At 38.6% G+C, this 21,109-nt stretch overlaps 1 protein-coding gene across 2 annotated transcripts; it reads right to left on the reverse strand.

Annotated features, from left to right (window-relative positions):
* Positions 1-200: 200 nt before the first annotated feature.
* NMBR (neuromedin B receptor) lies at positions 201-20,785 on the reverse strand. 2 transcript variants are annotated; one of them, XM_066178984.1, is made up of 4 exons: positions 20,088-20,176; positions 19,449-19,504; positions 5,866-6,214; positions 201-3,551 (listed from the first exon to the last, which is right to left on the reverse strand). In XM_066178984.1, exons 3-4 carry the CDS (start codon positions 6,190-6,192, stop codon positions 3,150-3,152), a joined length of 729 nt encoding a protein of 242 aa, XP_066035081.1. In that variant the 5' UTR covers positions 6,193-6,214; positions 19,449-19,504; positions 20,088-20,176; the 3' UTR covers positions 201-3,149. The 2 variants fall into 2 exon arrangements, with proteins under 2 accessions (XP_066035081.1, XP_066035079.1); XM_066178982.1 differs by lacking the exon at positions 19,449-19,504 and having other exon boundaries at positions 20,088-20,785.
* Positions 20,786-21,109: the final 324 nt, after the last annotated feature.

Consider the following 21,109-nt stretch of genomic DNA (forward strand, 5'->3'; position numbering starts at 1 on the left):
CTATTCTCCCATTTTTCAAAGACTAAGAAGGGATGGTAGTTTTCTCAATTGTTGCAAAAATATTTTTGAAAGAAAGTAGGATTCCTGAATTCCTTCAGGAGAGGAAGATAGAAAAGAACTGATTTTTCTAAAATAAGAAAATTTTCATAACAGAAAAAAAAACCCAAACAAATGGCATTTTAACAACTTTTTTTGGCATAGATCTCAATGTAGTATATGAAAAGCTGACATGATCTTATTTGCAGATTTCCTTTTTTTCTTTGACTACAGTTAGAAGAAAATACTTCATAAAATGCATTCTACAATCATTTTAATTGTTAGCAAGCAGAGTTGTCTGAAAACAGCTTTATACATTCAGCTTTTATACAATGTGTACAGAAGCACAGAAACAGACACTTCCAAAATGTGCACATTGGGTTAGCAACACGTCTAGTAAAACTCCAGACAGACTAACTAATTCCCCCACACCATGCTACAAGAATTTGAAAGGAACTATATACAATTTAGTTTACTTACTTGAAACAGACTTTGAATATTAGGTGTGGGAAATAATGAAGCAAAACTCTGCTGATTTCCTGACAAGAAGGAGTTATGATCTACCCCGGAACACCTTCCCCTCACAACAAAAAGGAACAGACTGTAGCTTTCCATTCTGCCAGAAAGCTGGCTCATGCTGTCCATACCATACACAGAAATTTAAGACATTGAGTGGAGAGCATGAATCAAACAGAAGCATCAAATCTACTACAAATTAGATTATTATTTTTCCGGTAGGGAACCTGTATCATCTGGTAACGTCCTCATCAGAAAAATTCATTTCAGAAATAAAAAGCGCAATGGATTTAGAAGTTCTGTGAAAGGCTATGCAGTGTAGAAAGATTTTCAAACAAAATGAGGAGCAGGGAACAAAAAAAACCCAGCAGAAATAAACAGAAAACTTGATCACAGTCAATGATAAGCAGCAAGAATTGACAAAGGAAGACTTTAAGCTTTAGTGCTTTGCAGCTGTAAAATATTTATGAGTGAAAAGGACTCGAGACTGATCAGAAAAGCAGAACTCAAAACTTTGTCTGACATCCAGGACGAATCAGTGATATAAAATTAAAAAATAGCTTGGAGAGCATGTGGGCTCACACAAAACTAAGGCATTAAGAAAGAGAAGAGGCAAAATGGAAAAAAAAAGGAGGATGAGACAGTGTTAGGCAGTTACGGATGTGTCCTGGTTCCAGCCAGAAAAGGGTTCATTTCTGCAGTAGGCAGGAGAGACATGACCAGGACCCCAAGGTTACTCTAAACCACCTCATGCCAAAGGAGGGGTCAGGGGAGGGATGGGTTCCTTCCAGACAGGCCGATGGTGAAGGGAGTGGTCCAGGTAGTGCCAGGTTCCCTGTGGTGGGTGCTTGCTTGTGAATCCTTCACTTCACCTTATTTAATTTTAATAACATCTCATATTAATACTGTTGTTGCTACTGTTTGTTGCTTGTTTCACTGCTGTTTCTAGTAAATTGCTATCATCTTAACCCTTTATATGCCCTTGAGGTACCTTTTGTGTCTCCAATTTCTCCTCTCCATCCCGCTGCAGGGGGAAGGAGAGAGGTAAGTGTGGAGTGAGACAGCAGCACGTGGTTTGGAGTGTTTGAGTGGGAACACTAAATTGGGGAATTCCATTCCTAAACTATAAAAAAATGACAATTTTCTAAGTCATTCTACACAGATTTACAAGTTCATGTTAAACAGCTCTGCTGTATAAAGACTTCTAAGGAGCCACTGAAGCCAGAGGACAACTGCAACCAGCTAGGTAGGGTAGGCCATATGGAGCCAGTCTAAACCGAGCCAGTCTGTAAGTCCTCTCATTTGAATGCTGCACACAACTTTAACTACATTACATCCTCTTATAGCTCTCACCAGCTGAACTATGCTGGTTTACGTTAAGAACTTCAATCTGTTACTTTCCCTGTTGAGTGGTTACACCTGGGTTTGGGGGGTTTTTTTCAGATCATTAGCTAGAACACTTAGAGTTTACATTGATATAACTTCTTAGAACACTTACAATTTACATCAATATTCTCACTGCTTTAAAAATTGGGGTAGGGGTATGACTAGTCTTGAAGAAAGAGGAATTGAGAAAGAAATTTTGAACTTCCGATGGTTCACAGAGTTACAAACAGAACTAAATAAGAGCAAGTGTACAAACCAAACAATAAACTGATACACTGCATTTGCACTTCAGCTTTTGAAATTAAAAAGACTAGAAACTAATTCCAAAATCCAATCTAAATTTCTAGTGTGCTCTCTAGTATTCACCTTAGAGAAGTCACTGCAGAAGTACAGGATACAGTGTTGTGACAGACAGACCTGTGCTGGAGCAGGGGTAATTGTAAAGAAAAACATACTTAAAATTACATTTGGCTCATGAACTGGCCATAAAAGACTACTTCCACAAGATGCCTTTGTCTGGTGTTACTTCCCCTTCTAAGAAAGATCCTGTGAGCACCTTCTCTCTGGAGCTCAGACATGATGGTCTTACCTGGCTTAGGAATGATTATTTGTTGGATTCTAGGCCACTGTATAAGGGGGATTCAGCTCTGACATCCCCCTTCAAACTTTTATGTTAGCAGCCTTGTATAAGTAGCAGCAATAAGCTTCAGACATTGTGTCTATTTGACTACCTGTGCTGACATGTGAGCTGGTTAAAGAAAAAATAAATTAAAAATAAAAGTTTAATTGAATCCAAAATGCCAAACAGTCTTAATCAGCAAAGCTAGCACACACCACAGAGCTAAAATCATGCAAAATCTATTAAAGTAAAATGTAAACCTGGATCAATATTCAGTTAAAAATACATATTTTCAGATCAGAAAATCTATACTTTTTAAAGCAATTTTATATCAGATACACTGCTTTCCTTTATGTAAAACATGTATCAGCATCTCCTTTAAAGTACAATATGATGCCAGTCAGTTTTGTTTTCACAATAAAACATACTCTTCACTTCTAAGAGTCAGATGGTGTGAAATAACCTCAGATTGGCCAGAATTTAACAAATCCTCTCTTCTGAGGACTGTCTAAGAATGAGATCCAAAAGTGAGTTACAAGCTGCAAAGGAAAAGTTCAGATTTGTTTCACAGTCAAAAATCACACTCATTAGATCATAATGACATTTCTTGTTTCGAGTTGTGCCCATTCAGTTGTGTCATGGTAGTTACTGTGTTCCTGGTATTGCTTTTCAGGGAAGTCATTTGAATGGCAGAAGAGTTGCACAAGTAGCTGGGAGATCTCTCTTTTTGAGTTTTCTTCCTGCAGCGAAGCTGGTTGTTGAAATGTCTTCTAAAGCTCTCACTGAGAAAATACAGTGCAAATGGGTTGACACAAGAGTTGCAGAAGCTTAGCACTCGGGCCACTAAGGTAACAACCAAATGTCCCATTGATGGATCAATCTTATTGTAATGAAAAGATCTGTACATGTATAGCACGTGGTTAGGAAACCAGCAGATAGCAAAGAAGCCAACAAAAACTAAAACAATTTTTGCCAGACGCTTCCGAGTTTCCATCTAAAAAGATGAAGAGAACCCAAATGAACAACAACAAATAGAACAACCCACATAACAGACTTAATTGAAATATGTTGCATTTTGCTCTATATTAGCTTCAATAATTGTCATGAGTAAGGCCAGCAAAAATCCTTCCCTCAGGGCCTGAATTACTTTTGCTATCTCATTTACTTCCCTTTTCCTCTTTCAGTTCACTTTTAGTGAACTTTCTTATCTGTTTGCGGTTACAGAAGGTTGCTTGTTCTATATGATACACACAGCAAGAGTGATGACCCAAGGAAACACTGGATTTTAGCCTGTAAGCATGCACCAAAGGATGTCATGGAACATAACCTTTTCTGTCGAGATCTCAGTGCTTGGCTCAAAACTTAAGTTTTAGTTAGAAAGTTATTTGGAAACTGTTGGCTTCAAAATCTAGAGATATCATGAGATAGACATTACTAGGGTGTTAGCTATAGAGTGATACTTATATCCCTTTGTTTTTCATTGAGGGTCTTAGCTTGCACCTCTCTCATGGGGAAACAACCCAAATTGCATTATACCATCTGAAGCATCTTAATTCCAGGGTAAAGTGAAAGGTTCCATTGATTGCAATAACATCACAAAATGTACCTTCATTGCAGTGCTAAGGTATAACAGATTACATTGTAGATACTGAGAGTGGCTGAAAAGATGGCAGGATACGAGCCTACGCAGTGGTTCCAAACTGAGAGACGGAGATAAACTGACCAGGTAGAAGGCACCAAAGAGGGGCAGAAAGTTTCCCCATATTCCTCTTAAAAGATTTATTAAGTATATCAGGAACGAAGGTTTTGCAGAGGAAGGAAAGTTTTCTACTCTGCTCAATTTTCTGGGGGGTAAAAAAATCAAATGAATTTATTCTAACAGTTTTTCAAAATCTGTGAAATTAATCTTTAATAGTTTTCTTGGGTCTATCTAAACAAAAAACAGTGTGGAAATCAAAAAAGATGGGAAAACTCTTAACATTCAAACTTGGTAGCATTTTCACTCAGACAGATTGCAAGAGCAGACTAAAAGGTGCAGAAATAGTGTGAATATTACACTCGGCCTAAAGTAACATGAGCTGATAGCAATAGTCTGAATTTATTTCCTCTTGCTGGGAGATATGTAAGTACAGCAGAATTTTCTATTCTTCTGAGCCTCATAGATTAACAATGAGGAAAAAAACTAAGTATAATGAAAAAATGTGTTCTTACTTTGAAAATACATGTGAGTTCAGAAATGTGGTATAAATTAAATATTGTTTCCATCCAGAGGGTTCAGCCAAAAGGCTCTCTATATTTCACAGGAAAATAAAATAATACATGAAGTGCTAATATGTATGCACTTTTGACAAGAAACAGACTAGAGTAGAAATGAAATGTTGCTCAAAAAGGATGTTAAGGAATGTAGACTTTCTAAAAGAATGTGTGCATGCAAAGAGAGTTCTGTGAGTATGAAAATTTTCTAAATTACTGGCAGAGAAAACCATTCAAAACTGTATAAATGGGCATAAGAATTTTTCTCTATCAATACTAAAAATTAATGCTTTTGAAAAGTAGTTGAGGCACTTTCACTGCAAAAGCTGTTGTTTGTACATATGTGTGTTCCTGCTAATGTTACTATCTTATTGCTTCCTGTGCCTTACGGGGAAGATTTGCTTTGTCCAGCATTTTAAAATGCTTTGTCTCAAAAATATACAGAATCTATACCAAGAGTTTTATAGCATCTCTAACAGAAAGGATATTAGAAAGGTGCAAGTTCAGTATTGTATCCCAGAAAGTAAAGAAATAATCAGTTAATCCTCTATGTTCACGTTGCCAGCACTCCTTCATCTGAGAAGACTCTTAGATCCCCTAAGTAAAGTTGTCCCTGCCTATGTCAGTCTTCTCATTTCCAAGCACAAATAAAAAGGGACAATTGTCAAAACATCCACATGAAATTTCTTTCCTAAAATGACTGCCTATAAAGACAGGTGAAGCCACCATCATTAACTACAAAAATCATTCCTCAGTAAGAACACAAGTTACAGCACACACAAACATATATACCAATTTCATTTGCTGTTAGGAATGTGCATTCATGGCAGTGAATTTATAATTTTTCTTGTTTACAACCACTTACATACTGGGCTTAATATTGAATAATTGTGAAAACAAGGAAATTTGAGATAATTCTTGGCTTATTTCATCTGGAAACTGAACTAATCCTCTGCAAAATCCAACAAGTTGGATGTTATAATTGCTTGACTTTCATTTATAAGTGTATACAGCACACAAATCTTTTACCAGGATGTAAAAAGAAAATTGCTTACCTGTCTTTTGGAATGCTCACTGTGTTCCCCAGGGATGTTGTGAGCACTTTTTATTAAACTCTTTGCAATATGATAGTAGTAGATACTGATAATTACAAGAGGGACAAGGAAATACACAAGGAAAAGCAGCACAGAATGGATCTTTGGGTGCATGTCATCTGTCATGGGGTATGGTATGCAAGCTGTGAAAGTGGCATTATCTGTGTCATTGATGTGAGCCAGTTCAGAGAACACTGCTTCAGGAACTGCTAGGAGCATGGAGATTACCCAGATGGCAGTGGCTTTCAGACAAGTCCATAGCACTGCACTGGAGGTCTGGATGTCCATGGGATTTACAATTGCTTTGTACCTGAAATTGATCAAAATGCAGATGCAAATTAAAAGGTACTCAATTTCAACACACAATGCACAAGCTTACTTCATATCTTTGATTAAAATAATGTCATGTTCTTTCTTATTTGAAATGTCAAGGGGCTTCTAATCTTTCTTTAACTTGCATTCTCTAAATCTCTACCTTTTTTTGTATACACTCATCAGAGGAGGCAGAAGGAGCCCTGGATACAACCCGTGGCTGTAGGTGCCCATTCTGTGCCAGTGTGGTCAAAGTGAAGAGTCAGCCATGGCTCTGCCCTTTGCTTTTCCAAATACTGCCAGCAAATCTCCAGATGTTCATCCTAGCTCCATACTCCATGGGTACCAGCACATGCACACTCAGTGTTTCCTTCCTTCTTTCCTGGGCTCCTGAAGCCCAGGGCTCTTTCTTGCTGCCACCACAACTTTCCCACTCTAGTACAATCTCAGCCCCTCTCAGAGGAATATATGCATCTTCATAAAGTCAGGCATATATGACTCCCCACAGCCTGTGCATAAAGTATTAAACTCTTACATAAAGTAAACATTTCCACATCAATAGCTGGAAGCTGCTGCTCTACACTGCATTTTGGAAAACTGTCTCATAATGTATGATTGTATATAAACCTTTGGGGAACTGATAATTTCATAGCCCCTGCAATGGAAACAGGAAGAATTGCACAGAGTGGAAATATCATTCTAGACCAAAGTAAAATAAATTAATAGGAGTAGACTTTGGTCCAGAATTCTTTTATTTAAAAAATCCTTGCATGAGGTGATACAAAGTCAAACTTTCCACAAGAAAATGTTCATGTAATAAAGACACATATTTCAAGGATACCTTTAAGTTCCACTTAGATTTTTAATTTATTTTTTTAAATGTAAGCAAATTATACTGTAATGATTTCATTAAAAAACAAACCAAAACATTTCATTTTGTCTAAGCTCAATGTGGAAGCTCATGGGATTTTTTTTTAACTTCATTTTTTTTTTTTTTGTTTCTACTTTCAATTTGATTTGGGATGGCTGTGATTTTTTCTGAAAGAGCAGAAGTTTTGCGAAGCAGAAAAAATTATTCTTCTTTAATATTCAAAGAAAAGCGTAACAAAGTAAGGGGAGCCAGGAGAGATTCATACTCCAGGTACACAACTTTGTTCATCCTCGGGTGTTTGTAGTCAGTAGAGAATACTTTCAAAAAGTGATTCAAATTTGAGGTATATTAAATCACCCTCTAGGGTGCTTTTTTTTTTCCCTCTGTTAGCTACACAATAAGCTTAGATTAAGGAGAACAGCAAGTTAGATGCCTCTACTTTGTGATAAAATTCCACATCCATGCATGTTGATAGATATACATGCATGTAGATGTATAAATATGTACAGGTATGAGCAAGTGTCTAAATATTTACTAAGTTTATACCCAGATATGATATGGTTGCTGAAAGGAATGCTGATAAATGCAGCGGTGATCCCAAATATTCCTTAGGGCTAATTTGCAGGTCCTGACAGGTGGTTCCTAGCCCCTCAACACCTTAAGCAGATGTTTGCAACTGGCTATGCCATGAAAACATCTGGAGCAGAGCACTGTCATGGTACCCAAGGAAATCTTTCCTTCAGAGAATATGTGAGTCAAAATGTGCCTTGGGGTCCTCTTTCTCAGGTTTCTGATAAAGACTTTGATCATTAAATAATTATAAATAATGGCTATTAATGTTCATATCCTCTCTAAATTCAGAGAGAGAATTTTTACTGTATTTTCACCTATCATGGCGTAGAAAACAAAACTCACCTACCTGTCTCTTAATTTATTTTTACCATTTCTGCTAACATGGTCTGAGAAATTCCCTGGACACCAAGGTGTAAAGAAAGCCTTTATACTGCCATAGGAAGGACAGAAGTTTCTGCACAAAGCATGAATACTCCCCAGCGCAAACTGTGACCTTATTATTTAATAATTGCTTCCTATTGCTGTCTGCCTGTATTTCATTACATAAAGACAGACCCTCTATTTTTGAGGTGATGTCAAGCCCTTACATCTGCTCATTTTTTAAAAAGTTTGCATTCGCAGGGAAGAGCTGGTTTGGGGATTTTGGGGTAGAGGGGAGGATAAAATAATGTTTTGTAGTACAGATTTTTTCTCTGCTTTTCCATTTCATGGCTTCAAAATAATTTGACTACAGTCCTGTGACCCAAGTAAGTGACCATGTCACAAATAATTGTTTTAGCAGCAAATTGGCCTAGTTAATCTCTAAATGGAAGACTTTTTCAGAACTCTTTACATTAGCAGAAGATGCAACATACATTTGTAGTTTGGCATATATTGCTGTTTCAGCAAATAGCATGCTTTTCCCTGAGCCACAACTTACTCCAAGTGGAAAGGCATTGGAGCAGAGTGCCCTTTTTCACAAAACAGCTGAGTTTAGTACAAAAAAAAACCCCTTCTTTTATTCTACTTGCTACTTTACCGACTACAAGGTGGCACTCTTCCTAGGACTCAGCCCTTCACAGTACTCAGTGTCAACGGGAAGAAAAATGCACTGTGTTCTACAAAAACTGTCACCTTGTTTATATCTTTAAAATGCTATAAAGTGAAAAGAAACAGGTTACAGATAAAATAAAATGTAAACTGAGTGTAATGAGAAGAGTTCCCAAAGTGTTCCCTTGTATAAAACCATTGTAAGGCTAAAGCATACCACCGACCATTCAAATTACAAAAACAGTATTTTCCATCAATAAAACCAATGTCAGTAAATTAGACTAATGGTGCAAATTAGTCAAATTAGTAAGTAAATTCGTTTTTTCTTTTACTTCACTGGTGAAAAAAGAGCAAATTATAAGTTGCCATGAAATTCAGGAAATAATTATAAATATGCATTTGGTTTTAATTAAAACCTTCATTTAAATTCCATCTTCCTATATCCTCTATAATCACTGCTGACAAAAGGACCCCAACTCAGGAAACCCTTCCTATCTTTGGAGCTGTGGTTTCTGCCAACAGACACTAGCACAAATTTACCCACTCTCCCTCAGCAGATTGGGTTTTTTTTATAGGGGTTTTTTTTTTTTCCATTTTAAAGCAATCTCCTCCCTTCTTCACAATCCCAAAATAAATTCATGAAAAGAATATCCTCTCTTTCCAGAGGTTTAAATTTTGCTACCTTCTAAACTCCAATCTATTTTATCTACTTTTCCTAAATTTTGTTTTCCAAGACTTTCTAAAGGTATTTCTCAGATCCGTAAGAATGGAAAGCTCTGCTCCTGTTTCTGCTTCATCCACAATGCTGTTTCCCTCCCAGACACTTGATTTCAAAAGAAGGTGCTCCTTTACTAGATCTGTGTTGTCCTTCCTTTGCTTTCCTACCTCTTTGTCTAGAGTAATTTGTTGTGATGACCTTAAAAAAACCTAAATGGAAAACCCCAAAACGACTAGTCGATACTTAGGTAGCCACTGGAAAATAACCTACCATTCTAACTAGATATCAATATCTCCTTGTCCTTTGACTTTAAAAGCCCTTCAAGTCAAGGACTTTCTTCTTGTTGCTGTTTGTATAGTACCTACCACAACTAGAAGCGTAATTTATCACCTAATTTCCTACAAGACATCACAATGAAAATAAATAAAATAATGAAGTGTCAGAAGCCAAGCAGAGACACAATTCAGGCAGGGGAGTTTCACATTACTTTGGTTTAGTTTTCATTTGAATCCTGGCACTGGAAGGGTTGGTATTATTTGCCTCATTATAAATAAGCTTTTTAAGGTGATGTTGCTGTATCATTGTACTGCATTTCCTGCAAACTAGACTAATTTATCACAACCATTCACGTTAGTCTTTTATTGTGTTCCTGCATGGTGATTTCAAACACCCAGCATAAAAGCTTATAAATATATGTGAAAAGGAAACCTGGATATATAATCAGTATTTGTTAAAAATACTCATATCATGTCCAGTTACAGTCCACTCAACTACAGTAAAGTGAAATTTTGGGTGGGACCAAAGCCTATTGCCTTGTATGAGCCATTCAGTTGGCCCAACTCCAGTTAAATCATTAAGAGGAGAACAATTTATCTAGCTGAAAACATTGTGGGATCATTTTATCATTTGATTTGAGATTTGCATTGTTCTATTTTATTCTTAAAAATTCTTGCAATGTAAAGTCTTTTATTTTTTTCAGGTGATATCAATATTTTTTATTCTGTGCTTATCCCTTGAGAGCAGAGAATTTCATTCAGTCAGGAATGGGCATCTCTGAGGTCTGATAGTGAATATAATGAACAGTATTTGAAATGCAGACTAGAAGACCATGTGTAAATACACTTAAAGTCAATGTCAATGACATGTGTTCTGTGTTTCTCAGGGGGAAAATCTTAAGATTTTCCTAAGTGGAAAAAGTTTTCCACTCTGTAGAAATACACTTTGTTGAGCCAAAAACTATCAATAATGCTTCAACGCTTGTTGGTGATTTCTCCACCCTGAAAAAAATCAAACCAGAAGTTTCCCAGGATGGTGGAGGGGTTTTTTTCTGCATGCAATAAACTAGCTGTCCTGTCCACCCAGTGTTTCAGAGGAGAAATTTTCTCTTTCCTTTTCATTTTTCCTTCTCTTTCTACTTCTGCTACTTGCTATTTGCCTCACATTAACTAACTATGCTTCTTACAAGCTTGTGCAAATCTTGCAATGCCAGCTCATTGCCTGCAATCTGGACTTTTAGTTCTACTTCTCTAAATCCATTCATTTATATCTGCACTACTTAAAAGTATCATAAGTCATTTGTTCAGTTCTGCTCCTGAAAGCAACATTAGTAAATTGTCTCACCAGCTATTATTCAGAAAAGTTCATATATGTAAATATTTCCAGTAAATTTATATTTAAGTTTGATAATTTCAAGTCACTGATAAGTTTTTACATATCTTAAGACAGACTAATAGGTCCTCAGTAGAGTAGCAGTTTCTACTGAGGAGAAGAGAGGAGAGGAACCAAATCTAATAAAGATGCTACATCTATATGAGCAAACTAAACAATGCCATAGTCTATTTTTAGGGTTGGAGGCCAAGTGGCATTGGCTGGACATCCATGACTATTTAATTAATCTCTTTAATAGCCCAGTATGAGACCACCACACCCAAAAAAATTAGGCAGTTTACACTTCTGTTGGTAATGGCCCCTGGGCTTGTGTTTAATCCTGAATCATGCCTAGAAATTGTTTAGAGAATACTGATTGACCCAGGTCAAAACCACATCATGGACCTCTACAAAACTGGTTTGACAAGTGGCTGACTGCCAGTCCTCAGTCCCGTGCTCTGGTACTGTTGAATATGGGTTTGTGCATAGATAGATATACACAGACATATGTATGTGCATAGAATAAAAAAGCACACACTTTCAGGTACCTGAAAGCATCATCCAGAAGCCTCACACAATGGCTGGCCCATCCCAACTGACTGTGCCAATTCTTTCTTGACTTTTAAAATAAGCAAGCAGTGGTACTTCTCTGCTGTGCGTGCCAGGAGCTCCCCAGATTGCACCTAAACTTCATTTCATTTACAGTCCTGAAACTAAGCACAGCCAAGCTGAGGAGTCTAATCTCAAAGTTATGTTTAAATAATGGCTGGAGAACACCAAAGTAATCAGCCTTCACAAAACTGCCACGGCAAAGGCAGCTGTGGCATGTGCCTCTCCAGGAAGAAAAATGGGGCCGTTCATGCAGCCAGGGTGTCCGGGAGCCATTGCCCAGGCCTGATAGACAGCGGCTCAAAATTAACATTTCACCTGCGAGGAGAGAACTTTATTCTTAGCCCACTGCATCACCCAAACAACTGGATATATTGTTTCCCAGGGAAGTATAAGGAAGCTTACCATGGGTATTCTCTTGGCTTCTATTGCCTTTCTGGACTATTTATCTCATTCCAACATTAATTTGGAATTCTGGATTTTGGATTGTGCTCAGGAGGGGTGGATAGGATGAGGGGAAAGTCAGTACTTAGGCTAGATATTAGGCCTTGCAATGCCTAAGGCCTGGACAAGCCTAGGTACTGTTTGGCTTTGTCCCCTAGTTCTCTGTTCTCCTTTTAAAAAAAACTTAGAAAACCACAACTAACCTTGTTTAATTCTTTCTGGGTTTATAGTCTGAATCCTGAAGGGTCAAAGGGCTTTGAGAAAAGGGAAACCCATTTCTCCAAATGGGTTTGATCCAAATCCCATCAATACCCCAGCCTTTAGACAGATGACACAGTTGTATGCTTGTCTGCATATTTACTATGTGCTTACTGCATGTCTCTCAGCAAAAAATATCTATACAAAGTTGGATGAAAAAGATCTCATAAAATTATCACTGCTGGATCAGAAGGTCAATAAAAATATCAATTACAGAAACTAGAGGGTCTGAAAGAAGAAATCCCAAGTGTAAAATATGCTTAGTGCCAGTTTACCTTTATAAAATTTTTGCTGTTACAAAACAATTCCTCTCATTTTGTTGATGAATACAGTTATAATCCACAGCAGATAACAATGTTGTGGTGAACATTACATGATCAGATGGTTTTTAGAAATGTTACAAGACAGGAAGAATTAAACAATCAAACCTCTATTAATATATCTAGAATAGACTTAGATTTTCCCAGTTGAAAATGTAGACCCTAAATCTCTAATTTCTAAATTCAAAAATCAGAACATTCATTTATTTGCTCCAGTAGTATCATCTAAAATCTCTACTCTCTCACTTTTAAACACATTTCCAGTTCAATTTTATTTGCAAGTTCTGATCTTGGTCTGCGCTGAAATCAATGTAGACAGAAAATAAACAAGTACACACCATGGTAAAAAACAAACAACAAAAAAAGGACTATAAAAAGATTATGGAGACAAAAGTTGGTATAGAAATCATTAAAATACACTTAAACAATTTTGGATCCAAAACACAAGCATGAAGCTATTTTTAAAAAATACTATGAAAACAAGTTAGAAAAAAATGAAACATTTGGGATAATCATGTGAAGGGAAAAACAAAATTATATGAGATGTAATGACAGCATCTCAGAATAACCCATTTCTCTCATGTTTGTACACACACCACAATTTTATTTTGATATATGCTCATACAAAGCTGGAAACACAAATCTACATGCAGGAGATGCAATTATGAAAAGCTTATGTGGACTGTTTGTCTCATTGTTATTTTCTCTGATATCTGAAAAGTTATGTCAACTTAATTCCAAAATATGCTTCTTTTCAATGGACACCAAAGTAGGTTTCCTCTTATTTCTATAAATTTAATGAGCTTGTAGGAACTTACTTGTTATTTGTAATCACACTGTCTAACTATGCTGAATCTCACCACGGATTTAGAAGTTGCTACTGGAACACGTTTAGACCTAGGGATCGTGACTGCATATACCTTGTTTCATTAATACATATAAAAACACATAATTTAGCACCAGAAATATATCATTTGGTTCTGCAGCAGAACTCGTATCATAAATACACAAGTTCTGTAATTAAATAATTTAAAGTCAAGATTCAATTAAATTATCCCTTTTCAGGAAGATGTTGAAGAGTTCCACCACACTGCACACATATACAGAGATGTATTATTTATTCTCTAACTAATTTATCATGTGAAGTCTTTTCCCTAGACAAAGCATTGGCAGAGCATACTTGATCTTTGACATAATTTCTGAGGATCTGCTAAATGCAGACTTGAGAATTCCAACATTCCAATTTGTATTATTAACCCATTGCAGTGTCATAGATGAGGGAATCCTGTATCACATTATGCTGAGGGGCAAACAGATAAAATGAATGAATTATGATACACATGCTTATTAAGAATTGGGCTGGATCTGCTGTTTAGCAGCTATTTTGTCTGTCACAGACACAGGCTTTTACTGGATAGCTTGAAGAGGCAGGAAACAGGAGGGATGGTTTTGATGCTGTTTCTCAGTGTTTAGGTTGCAGCCTACAAGAGGCAATCAGACACCAGCATTTGCAATAGTTAAAACAAAGTGGCTTCTGGCAGCACAACACAGGCACTGCATTGATCACTGACTGGGATAGACACCACAGCCATTTCTCAGTTCATCATCCTCAATCTAAGCTGTTTCTGTATGGGTTGGAGAGTATACAAAGGACATGCACAAAGGCAGGAGTTTAACAAATGCAGGTTTCTGTATGAAGTTTGAGAAACAGTTGCCTAACTTGGCAGGAAAATGTTATTTGCTGAGAAATTATTTTCAGTAGTGCAAAGACAGTCACAAGAGGAACTTCTCAAACAGCTGATTTGAATTGCCTGGCTTGGACAATATAACCCTAGATTAGTTAACTATTAATCTACTCCAGACATAAAATTCTTTCTGCATTGTTGGGGAGGGGGTGGTTCTTCCATTTCTCTTTTTTACTGAAATATATCATATTTCTTTTATCTGAATAAGATCAACATAAATTAATTGTTGGGAAAATTATTGGGTGGGGATTGGAGAGTACAGGCTTCATTGTTCAATTTGACAAAGGTTTTCTGGCAAGCTTTATTTTATGAGTCAAGTTTGCATATATGAACTAAAAGGCAAGTTGAAGAAAATGTGACAAAGTTTGCCAAACCTCTCTTAAATTCCTTTTGCATTGCCTATTATTGCATAATTATGACCATACTGCTACAGCCTACAGCCTAGTGAGAGAAACATCTGGAGCATCATTTATTTTAACGTACTTCTGTAATTCATTCATTCAATACATTTACCTGAAGTGTTAGGGTTTCTAAAATATATACTTCTGGAATCTCATAGTTCTATTTGGTCCATATATTTTTGTTTTTCCATCTACTGTATACAGCTGAGGCATTGTTTTTCACTTATACAGATAATCTTCCATTTTACCTTTGATTATTTTTTCTTTGGTTAATTATAAGTAATTTTCAAGATGTCATACTACTTTCCTCATAAGGACTCCTTAGTACCTGACTATCAGCTATTAGAGGTCAAAAGGAAATCATGTCCACTGTCCTGCTTCACCTGCTCTACTACATGTAATAAGAAATGAGGATTTATATTTTTTTCAATCACTGTATCTCAGCCTGAATAAGCATCAGCCATAATGAAAGAAGAAACTAAAAAAATAAATTCCAAGAAAAGTAAAAAGTTTTCATTAAGGTGATATTACTAATGAAAAACCCAAAGAAGTTGCTAGGACAGTTTTTTCACACTTCAGAATATTTCCAAAGTTCCCCCAAAAAGAGGAGATAATGGACCAGCAAACTGAGCCAAAACAGATTTTGCTATCAGATGCCATCAGAAGTCAGCACAGAGTGAAAACTTGCAAAGACCATTTTTGATTTTTTAAAAATCCAGACTGCAGTCTCCCAAATCTAAAACAAATAATTTTTTTAAAAAAGGAACAAATTGTTTAGGTATGAAAATCTATAGAATACATTTTAAGCATCTCAGGCACTATATTTAGCTATTTAAGTCTGAATTTAAATTTTCAAACTGTTACCTATTAATCAAGTACTTATCTCATCAAAGGTGTCTTTATGTCACATTACTTCAAAAGAAAGCAAATATGATGCTCTTCCTATTTTAGTAAGGTGAGTTCAGCTTTGCTGTCTCCATTAGAGTGCAGCAGAACTGTATTAGAGCTAACACATTTAAATCTTTCATTAGAAACAAAATTTAGTGTAGGAAAAGAAACAGAATTAAATTTAATCCTATTTTTACAAATTACTTTAAAAATTAGGTATAAGTGACAGCTAAAAAGGAAAGAAAAGACTATGTGGGACAAATCTAAAGCTGTTTGGAGGGGATGCTATTTATTCCTCCAAAGGCTATTCACTCCAGATGTCTTGGCATTTTGTGGATACCACACAATAATGCTGTAATGCCAGAGGTGCACACTGTAGCACCCATTCTTAATTCACTGCCTCCTGAGCTGTCCACACCAAGGTTAAAATGCCATCCAGACCTCTAACTCTGAAAAGCATCCGGGAAACACCTTTCTGTACCTCCCCACTTATGTTCTTACCCTACCTAGACTCCTTCCCATGCAGAAAAGAGCAAGGTCCCTCACCCTGAGAAAAAGATGAGGAGCCCTATGGGCCCAGTTTGCCTTCTGAGCTAAATGTATGGTCCATCATGGACACAGATTGGGAAAACACTTTGTGCAGCACTGAGCACGTTCCTTGGATGGTTGAAGTTAGGTTCATCCCTAGCTTCTGCCTGTTTTGCAGTGAAGAGATGATGGCACATTTTCTTCATGTGTGCCATGCTGCACTTTTTTATTTTATCCTCCCTATCAAAGACCACACAAAGTCCTGAGACTTTCTCATAAACACCCATTAGGCCTTGCCAAAACTGAACCTGGAGAAACAAGCTCATCGAGGCCGCATTTCCCAGTTCTTGTCTCACCACATCTTTAGGAAATGCATCCCTGGCCATTGCACACCAACTCTCAGCACTTTCAGGGTGTGCTGAGTGCTGTTGAGAGTGTTCTGTCCTACACTCCACTTAGTTCCCCTCTCTTTTTTGGTACATTTCTGTCTTTCAGGCCTCTTCCTTTTCCTCATTTGTCATCCACTCTATTAAGTTTTCTCTTTCTGTTAATCACCGTCTCTTTTTCTTTTGTTTTATAAACAAGAGAAATATTAAGGTTTGCAGAGGTGACCTGATTTCTCCACAATAGAGAAAACTCAGTGGCCATGAGGAGCAGGGTTGCTGTCCTTTACATATCTCCTGTGTGGCAATGAGAAGGAACAGCTGGCTTAGCAGCACAGCTCTTGTGCTGCCTTCTCCATCCTGTGGGAGAAGGCATCCTGCTCTGACACCAAAACCCTGCACCACCAGTGCCACCATGGCATCATCTCTACTGCCACCATCCTGACCTTCACCACTGACCTCCCACCCCTCTCTGGCCCCACACCTGTGGGGCTGCAGCAGGGCACCATTCCCCACTCCTGGCAGCCAGACCTCCAGGAGCTCAGGGGTGGGAAGCACCAGCTGCTATTCCTGTTATGGGGATGGGCAACCTCAGGCAGATAGGCTGCTAAATTCCATCTGCATGGAAGGGAGGTCTGGAAAGTATTGTTAAAAATTACCTATTACATTTGTACACAAACACAAAAAAGTCCCCATATTAAAACTCAAGTAATCTCAAACAAGACAGTTAAGCTTCCTAATAAAAGGTACATGTTTGTCACACTGAAAGCATTACTGATGCTGAGAAGGACTTCTGTGACAAAAAATCTGTATGAAATAAAGCAACTTTAGAAAATAAATGCAATTACATACTATTACTTTTACTAACTTAGTAGTACTTTTAGTAGTACTAAAAGTACTGCTTTTTCTTCCTTCAGTTTGTTGGCAACAATCATTCAGAGTTTGTAGCTTCTGTAGCTACTTCTGTTAAATGTATCAGACACAAGGAAATTGTCATGCAGAATTCCCACATAAACAGTAAATGTTAATTACACTGTGGAAACCAAGACAACCTTCCTTATCCTAATTTACACAGCCATGCTCTAAAGAATCCTAAGTATTCCTAACTCTGTTCTTTAGTGTAATCAATGTCTGGCATTCTATAGAGTCTCATGGTTACAAGGAGCAAAAAGCAGGAAGGGCTTTAATTATCTTATATTAAAATGTAATTTGAACATTATCTGTGAAAGAAGGGGCCACTAAGAAGACATTGTGTACCAGACCAAATAGGCACTGGATGATAATGGAGCCCTCTTGGTGACATCACTGCCTACAAACTGCTAACATCCTACCCTAGATTCACTTATCTGGAGAAAACACTGTCCCCAGCCAGGCCTCACCTCCTCAGCACCTTTTGGGTGCAGGATGCTGCCAACACTTCTGATCTGCCAGCATAACCACCCACAACTGATCTAGTTACGACACGCATTAGAATCTGGCTCCAGATTGGTGCCACAAACCCCTCCACACCAGTGCCTCCCCTCTAGTTCAACACAAGTGTTGTACAAAGACTAGATTTGACTCCAACCCAGACAGCACTGAAAGTTCAGCCAGCTTCACTCAGCAGTCTCTTGGGCCCTAGGAGACTAGTCTCTAAAGACAGTGGAAGATCTTCTGACTGGAAAATAATTTTGTTGTTTCTCAGAAACCTAAAATAAAACCACAAAGGTTAAAGAAATATTGTAAACTCCTAGTAGAACCGTTTCTGACGTGGGCATATACTGTGGAGTCCAAAATGCTGGAGAAATGTATTTATTATGAGCTTATTTGGTCTCAGCACACAAACTGTAATTGTTTTTTAGTATGTGCAATTCTAGATGCATTAAGCATAAACAGAGTCAGTATTATAAATTCTTGAGTCTTTACTGATATAAAAAGGATAGAAAATTATCTGGAAAATCAAACAATGAATGCTTCAAAGATATATAAAAGGCAAATCAATGAATCCTTAAACATTAAATTACCAGCATTGCCTCACATTACATTTCTCTAGAGATATGATCTCCACTAACTTCTTCCCTTTTCAAATAAGATGTACACCACAAGACATTAAGGAGTGGAAATAGAGCAGAAAGAGAACTGCAGGATTCTCTTTGGATCTGTGAGGACAGATCCACAGATCACAGAATCCTTGGATCTATGAGGACAGATTTTGAAATATTATTTAACTGAGGTAATCAGAGAGTTACAGGTGTTCACTTTAAGGTATGTTTTGCAAGCTCTCCTTCAAAACCGTAATCCATTTTCACAAGTTACCATCTTTATAGACAAATATGTTAAGTTCTGATTCAAATAGAAATTAAATTAATGTTCACTGAAGACTACCCTCAAGTGAAATCAAACAATCGACCAAATTAGCTAAGAAAAAAATAGCTATAGTCTATTAAAGAAAATAAAGGATTAAAAATTCTAAGGAAACATTAGGTGGAAAGATACATTTATAAATTCAACTCTTCACATCATGCACTAATATAATGCAGTGGCTCAGCTCAAAACCCAACAAAAGAAAATGGGAGAATTTCTATGGAGAAGGAATTAAACATTTTCATTTTTTGCCAAAAAAATTTTGCATAGATAAATAAATAAAGACAATTTCATATAATTTGAGTTGACAATTACACTGCAAGATTTCGTCTTTCAGAGCCTGAAGCATACTCCTACAGCCACTCGGTTGCTGTAAATTCCTTAAGTACCCTTTCACAGTAATTGGGAGGAAACACTGGGGATCCAGCTCTTTGTTTCTTCCTAATTTGACAAGTACTGGAGATAAAAGTGTTACCTTCTAGTTTGTTTGGGGGCATTTTCTTTTTTTCTTCTTCATCTTTTCTAAAAGTTCTGAAGATAAAAAGAATAGTTTGAATAAAAGTTTAAGACTGACAATTAAAAGAGAGCAATTTGGTGTACCTGAATTCCCAGATGCTAAACCAGTTCTGCCAGACACCTCCTGTAACCTGCTCTTCTACTAAGGCACAGTCACACATACACACCCACATGTGTACACCTTCTCAGAATAAAGAAATAAATTGATTAAAAATACATCTGTGTCTAACTTGGTTTAAGTCGCTCACTACCTGTTGACACAACACTGACTTGGCAAGGGTCATATCTGGCATCTAAAACCTTACTCTAATGAATAAAATTTCAATCTATGGACTGTTCAGGACCATCCCAGAGGTGCAGAAGACAGGGCTAAACTCACTTCTTGCAGCTGACACCCTGGCCAGGCACAACCATTTCTCTTTAACTTCAATTAGTACTACTTGCCATTGTTCACTTGGGGATGAAGAAGCATGGGCACCTCACAGGTTGGAATGAGGGGATTGCAAACCAGGGATACCTTATCTAGAAAGGTGCTTTACCTTTCATCCAGCCTTAGCCCAAGTTGCAGAGAGCTGAGGTGGCAGCCCAGCTTTCCTACCTGTCAGCACTGAGGGCGGTGAGGGTGAAGACAGAGACACCAACGGAGGTCAGCTGGATGACAGGGATGAGCTTGCAGCCCACTTCCCCAAAGAGCCACTCTTCAGAGAAATACCGGGAGGCATCCACAGGCACACAGGTCACTAGCAGGAGCAGATCGCCAGCAGCGAGGCTGGAGATGAAGATGTTGGGCACGCTTCTCATGGCACTGTTGGAAATGAAGATCTTCATGAGGGTGATGTTGCCCAGCAAGCCGACAGTGATGATGAGCAGGTAAAGTGAAGGGATCACACAGCGGATGACGAACACGGCCGTGCCTCTCCCCGGGGACAGCAGGGCTGTGTCGGGCACCAGGTGGACACTCCCATTCTCCCCGAAGGGCATTGCTGTGAGCTCGGCCGAGGGCTCCATCCTCCAGCTTCGCGTGGACTGAAGGTCTCCAGTGCAAAGTGCAGTGAGAACCACAGGAAAGCTTCACCTCTCTGCAAGTCAATCAACTTTCCCCGCTTCTTTGCTGCCTTTCTTCCTACCCCTTCTTTGCCGAGTTTTCTCCCTTAAGAAATGCAGAGGAATGTCCGCCGGCTCAGTGGCCGGGGAGGGAAATAAAAACTCCCATACGCCGCCCCTCGGCTCTTCGGACAAGCCTCTCCCGGTGGACAGGAGATGCTGAGCCCTGGGGCAGAGAACGCCGTCCGGACAGCCGCCACCTGCCCGCGTCCCCGGGAGCGCCCTCGGCGCGCCGCGGCCAAGGCGCGATCCGGCCGCTCCTCCCGCGCCCGCGGAGCCGCCAGCGCTGCCCGGCGGGGACGAGGCGCAGAGCGAACCCACTCTTCACTCCGCAGCACCGGCTTATACCTGGTACCGGGAGGGGCCGCCCCGCCCCGCCCCTCCTCCTGCGAGCGCCCGTGCTCTCGTCCCAGCCCCGCGCCGCCGAGCTGGATCTTGCGGCGAAGGGAGAGGCGGATCCCGGAGCCGCCGCCGTCCCGCGGGGTCCCAGCCCCTGAGCGCGATGGGCATGACGTG

Source organism: Chamaea fasciata, unplaced genomic scaffold (assembly GCF_029207755.1).
Source record: "Chamaea fasciata isolate MVZ Bird 193981 ecotype frontalis unplaced genomic scaffold, bChaFas1.0.hap1 SCAF_3, whole genome shotgun sequence".
Taxonomy (NCBI): Eukaryota; Metazoa; Chordata; class Aves; order Passeriformes; family Sylviidae; genus Chamaea; species Chamaea fasciata.

Bases quoted from the DNA above. Each gene is read 5' to 3' on its own strand.
- NMBR (XM_066178982.1), bottom strand. From the start codon at position 20,497: ATGGAGCCCTCGGCCGAGCTCACAGCAATGCCCTTCGGGGAGAATGGG. The intron at 6,215-20,087 runs GTAGGAAAGCTG...GATCAATTTCAG, and splicing joins ACCGCCCTCAGTGCTGACAG to GTACAAAGCAATTGTAAATC. The intron at 3,552-5,865 runs GTAAGCAATTTT...TCATCTTTTTAG, and splicing joins GTGAGCATTCCAAAAGACAG to ATGGAAACTCGGAAGCGTCT.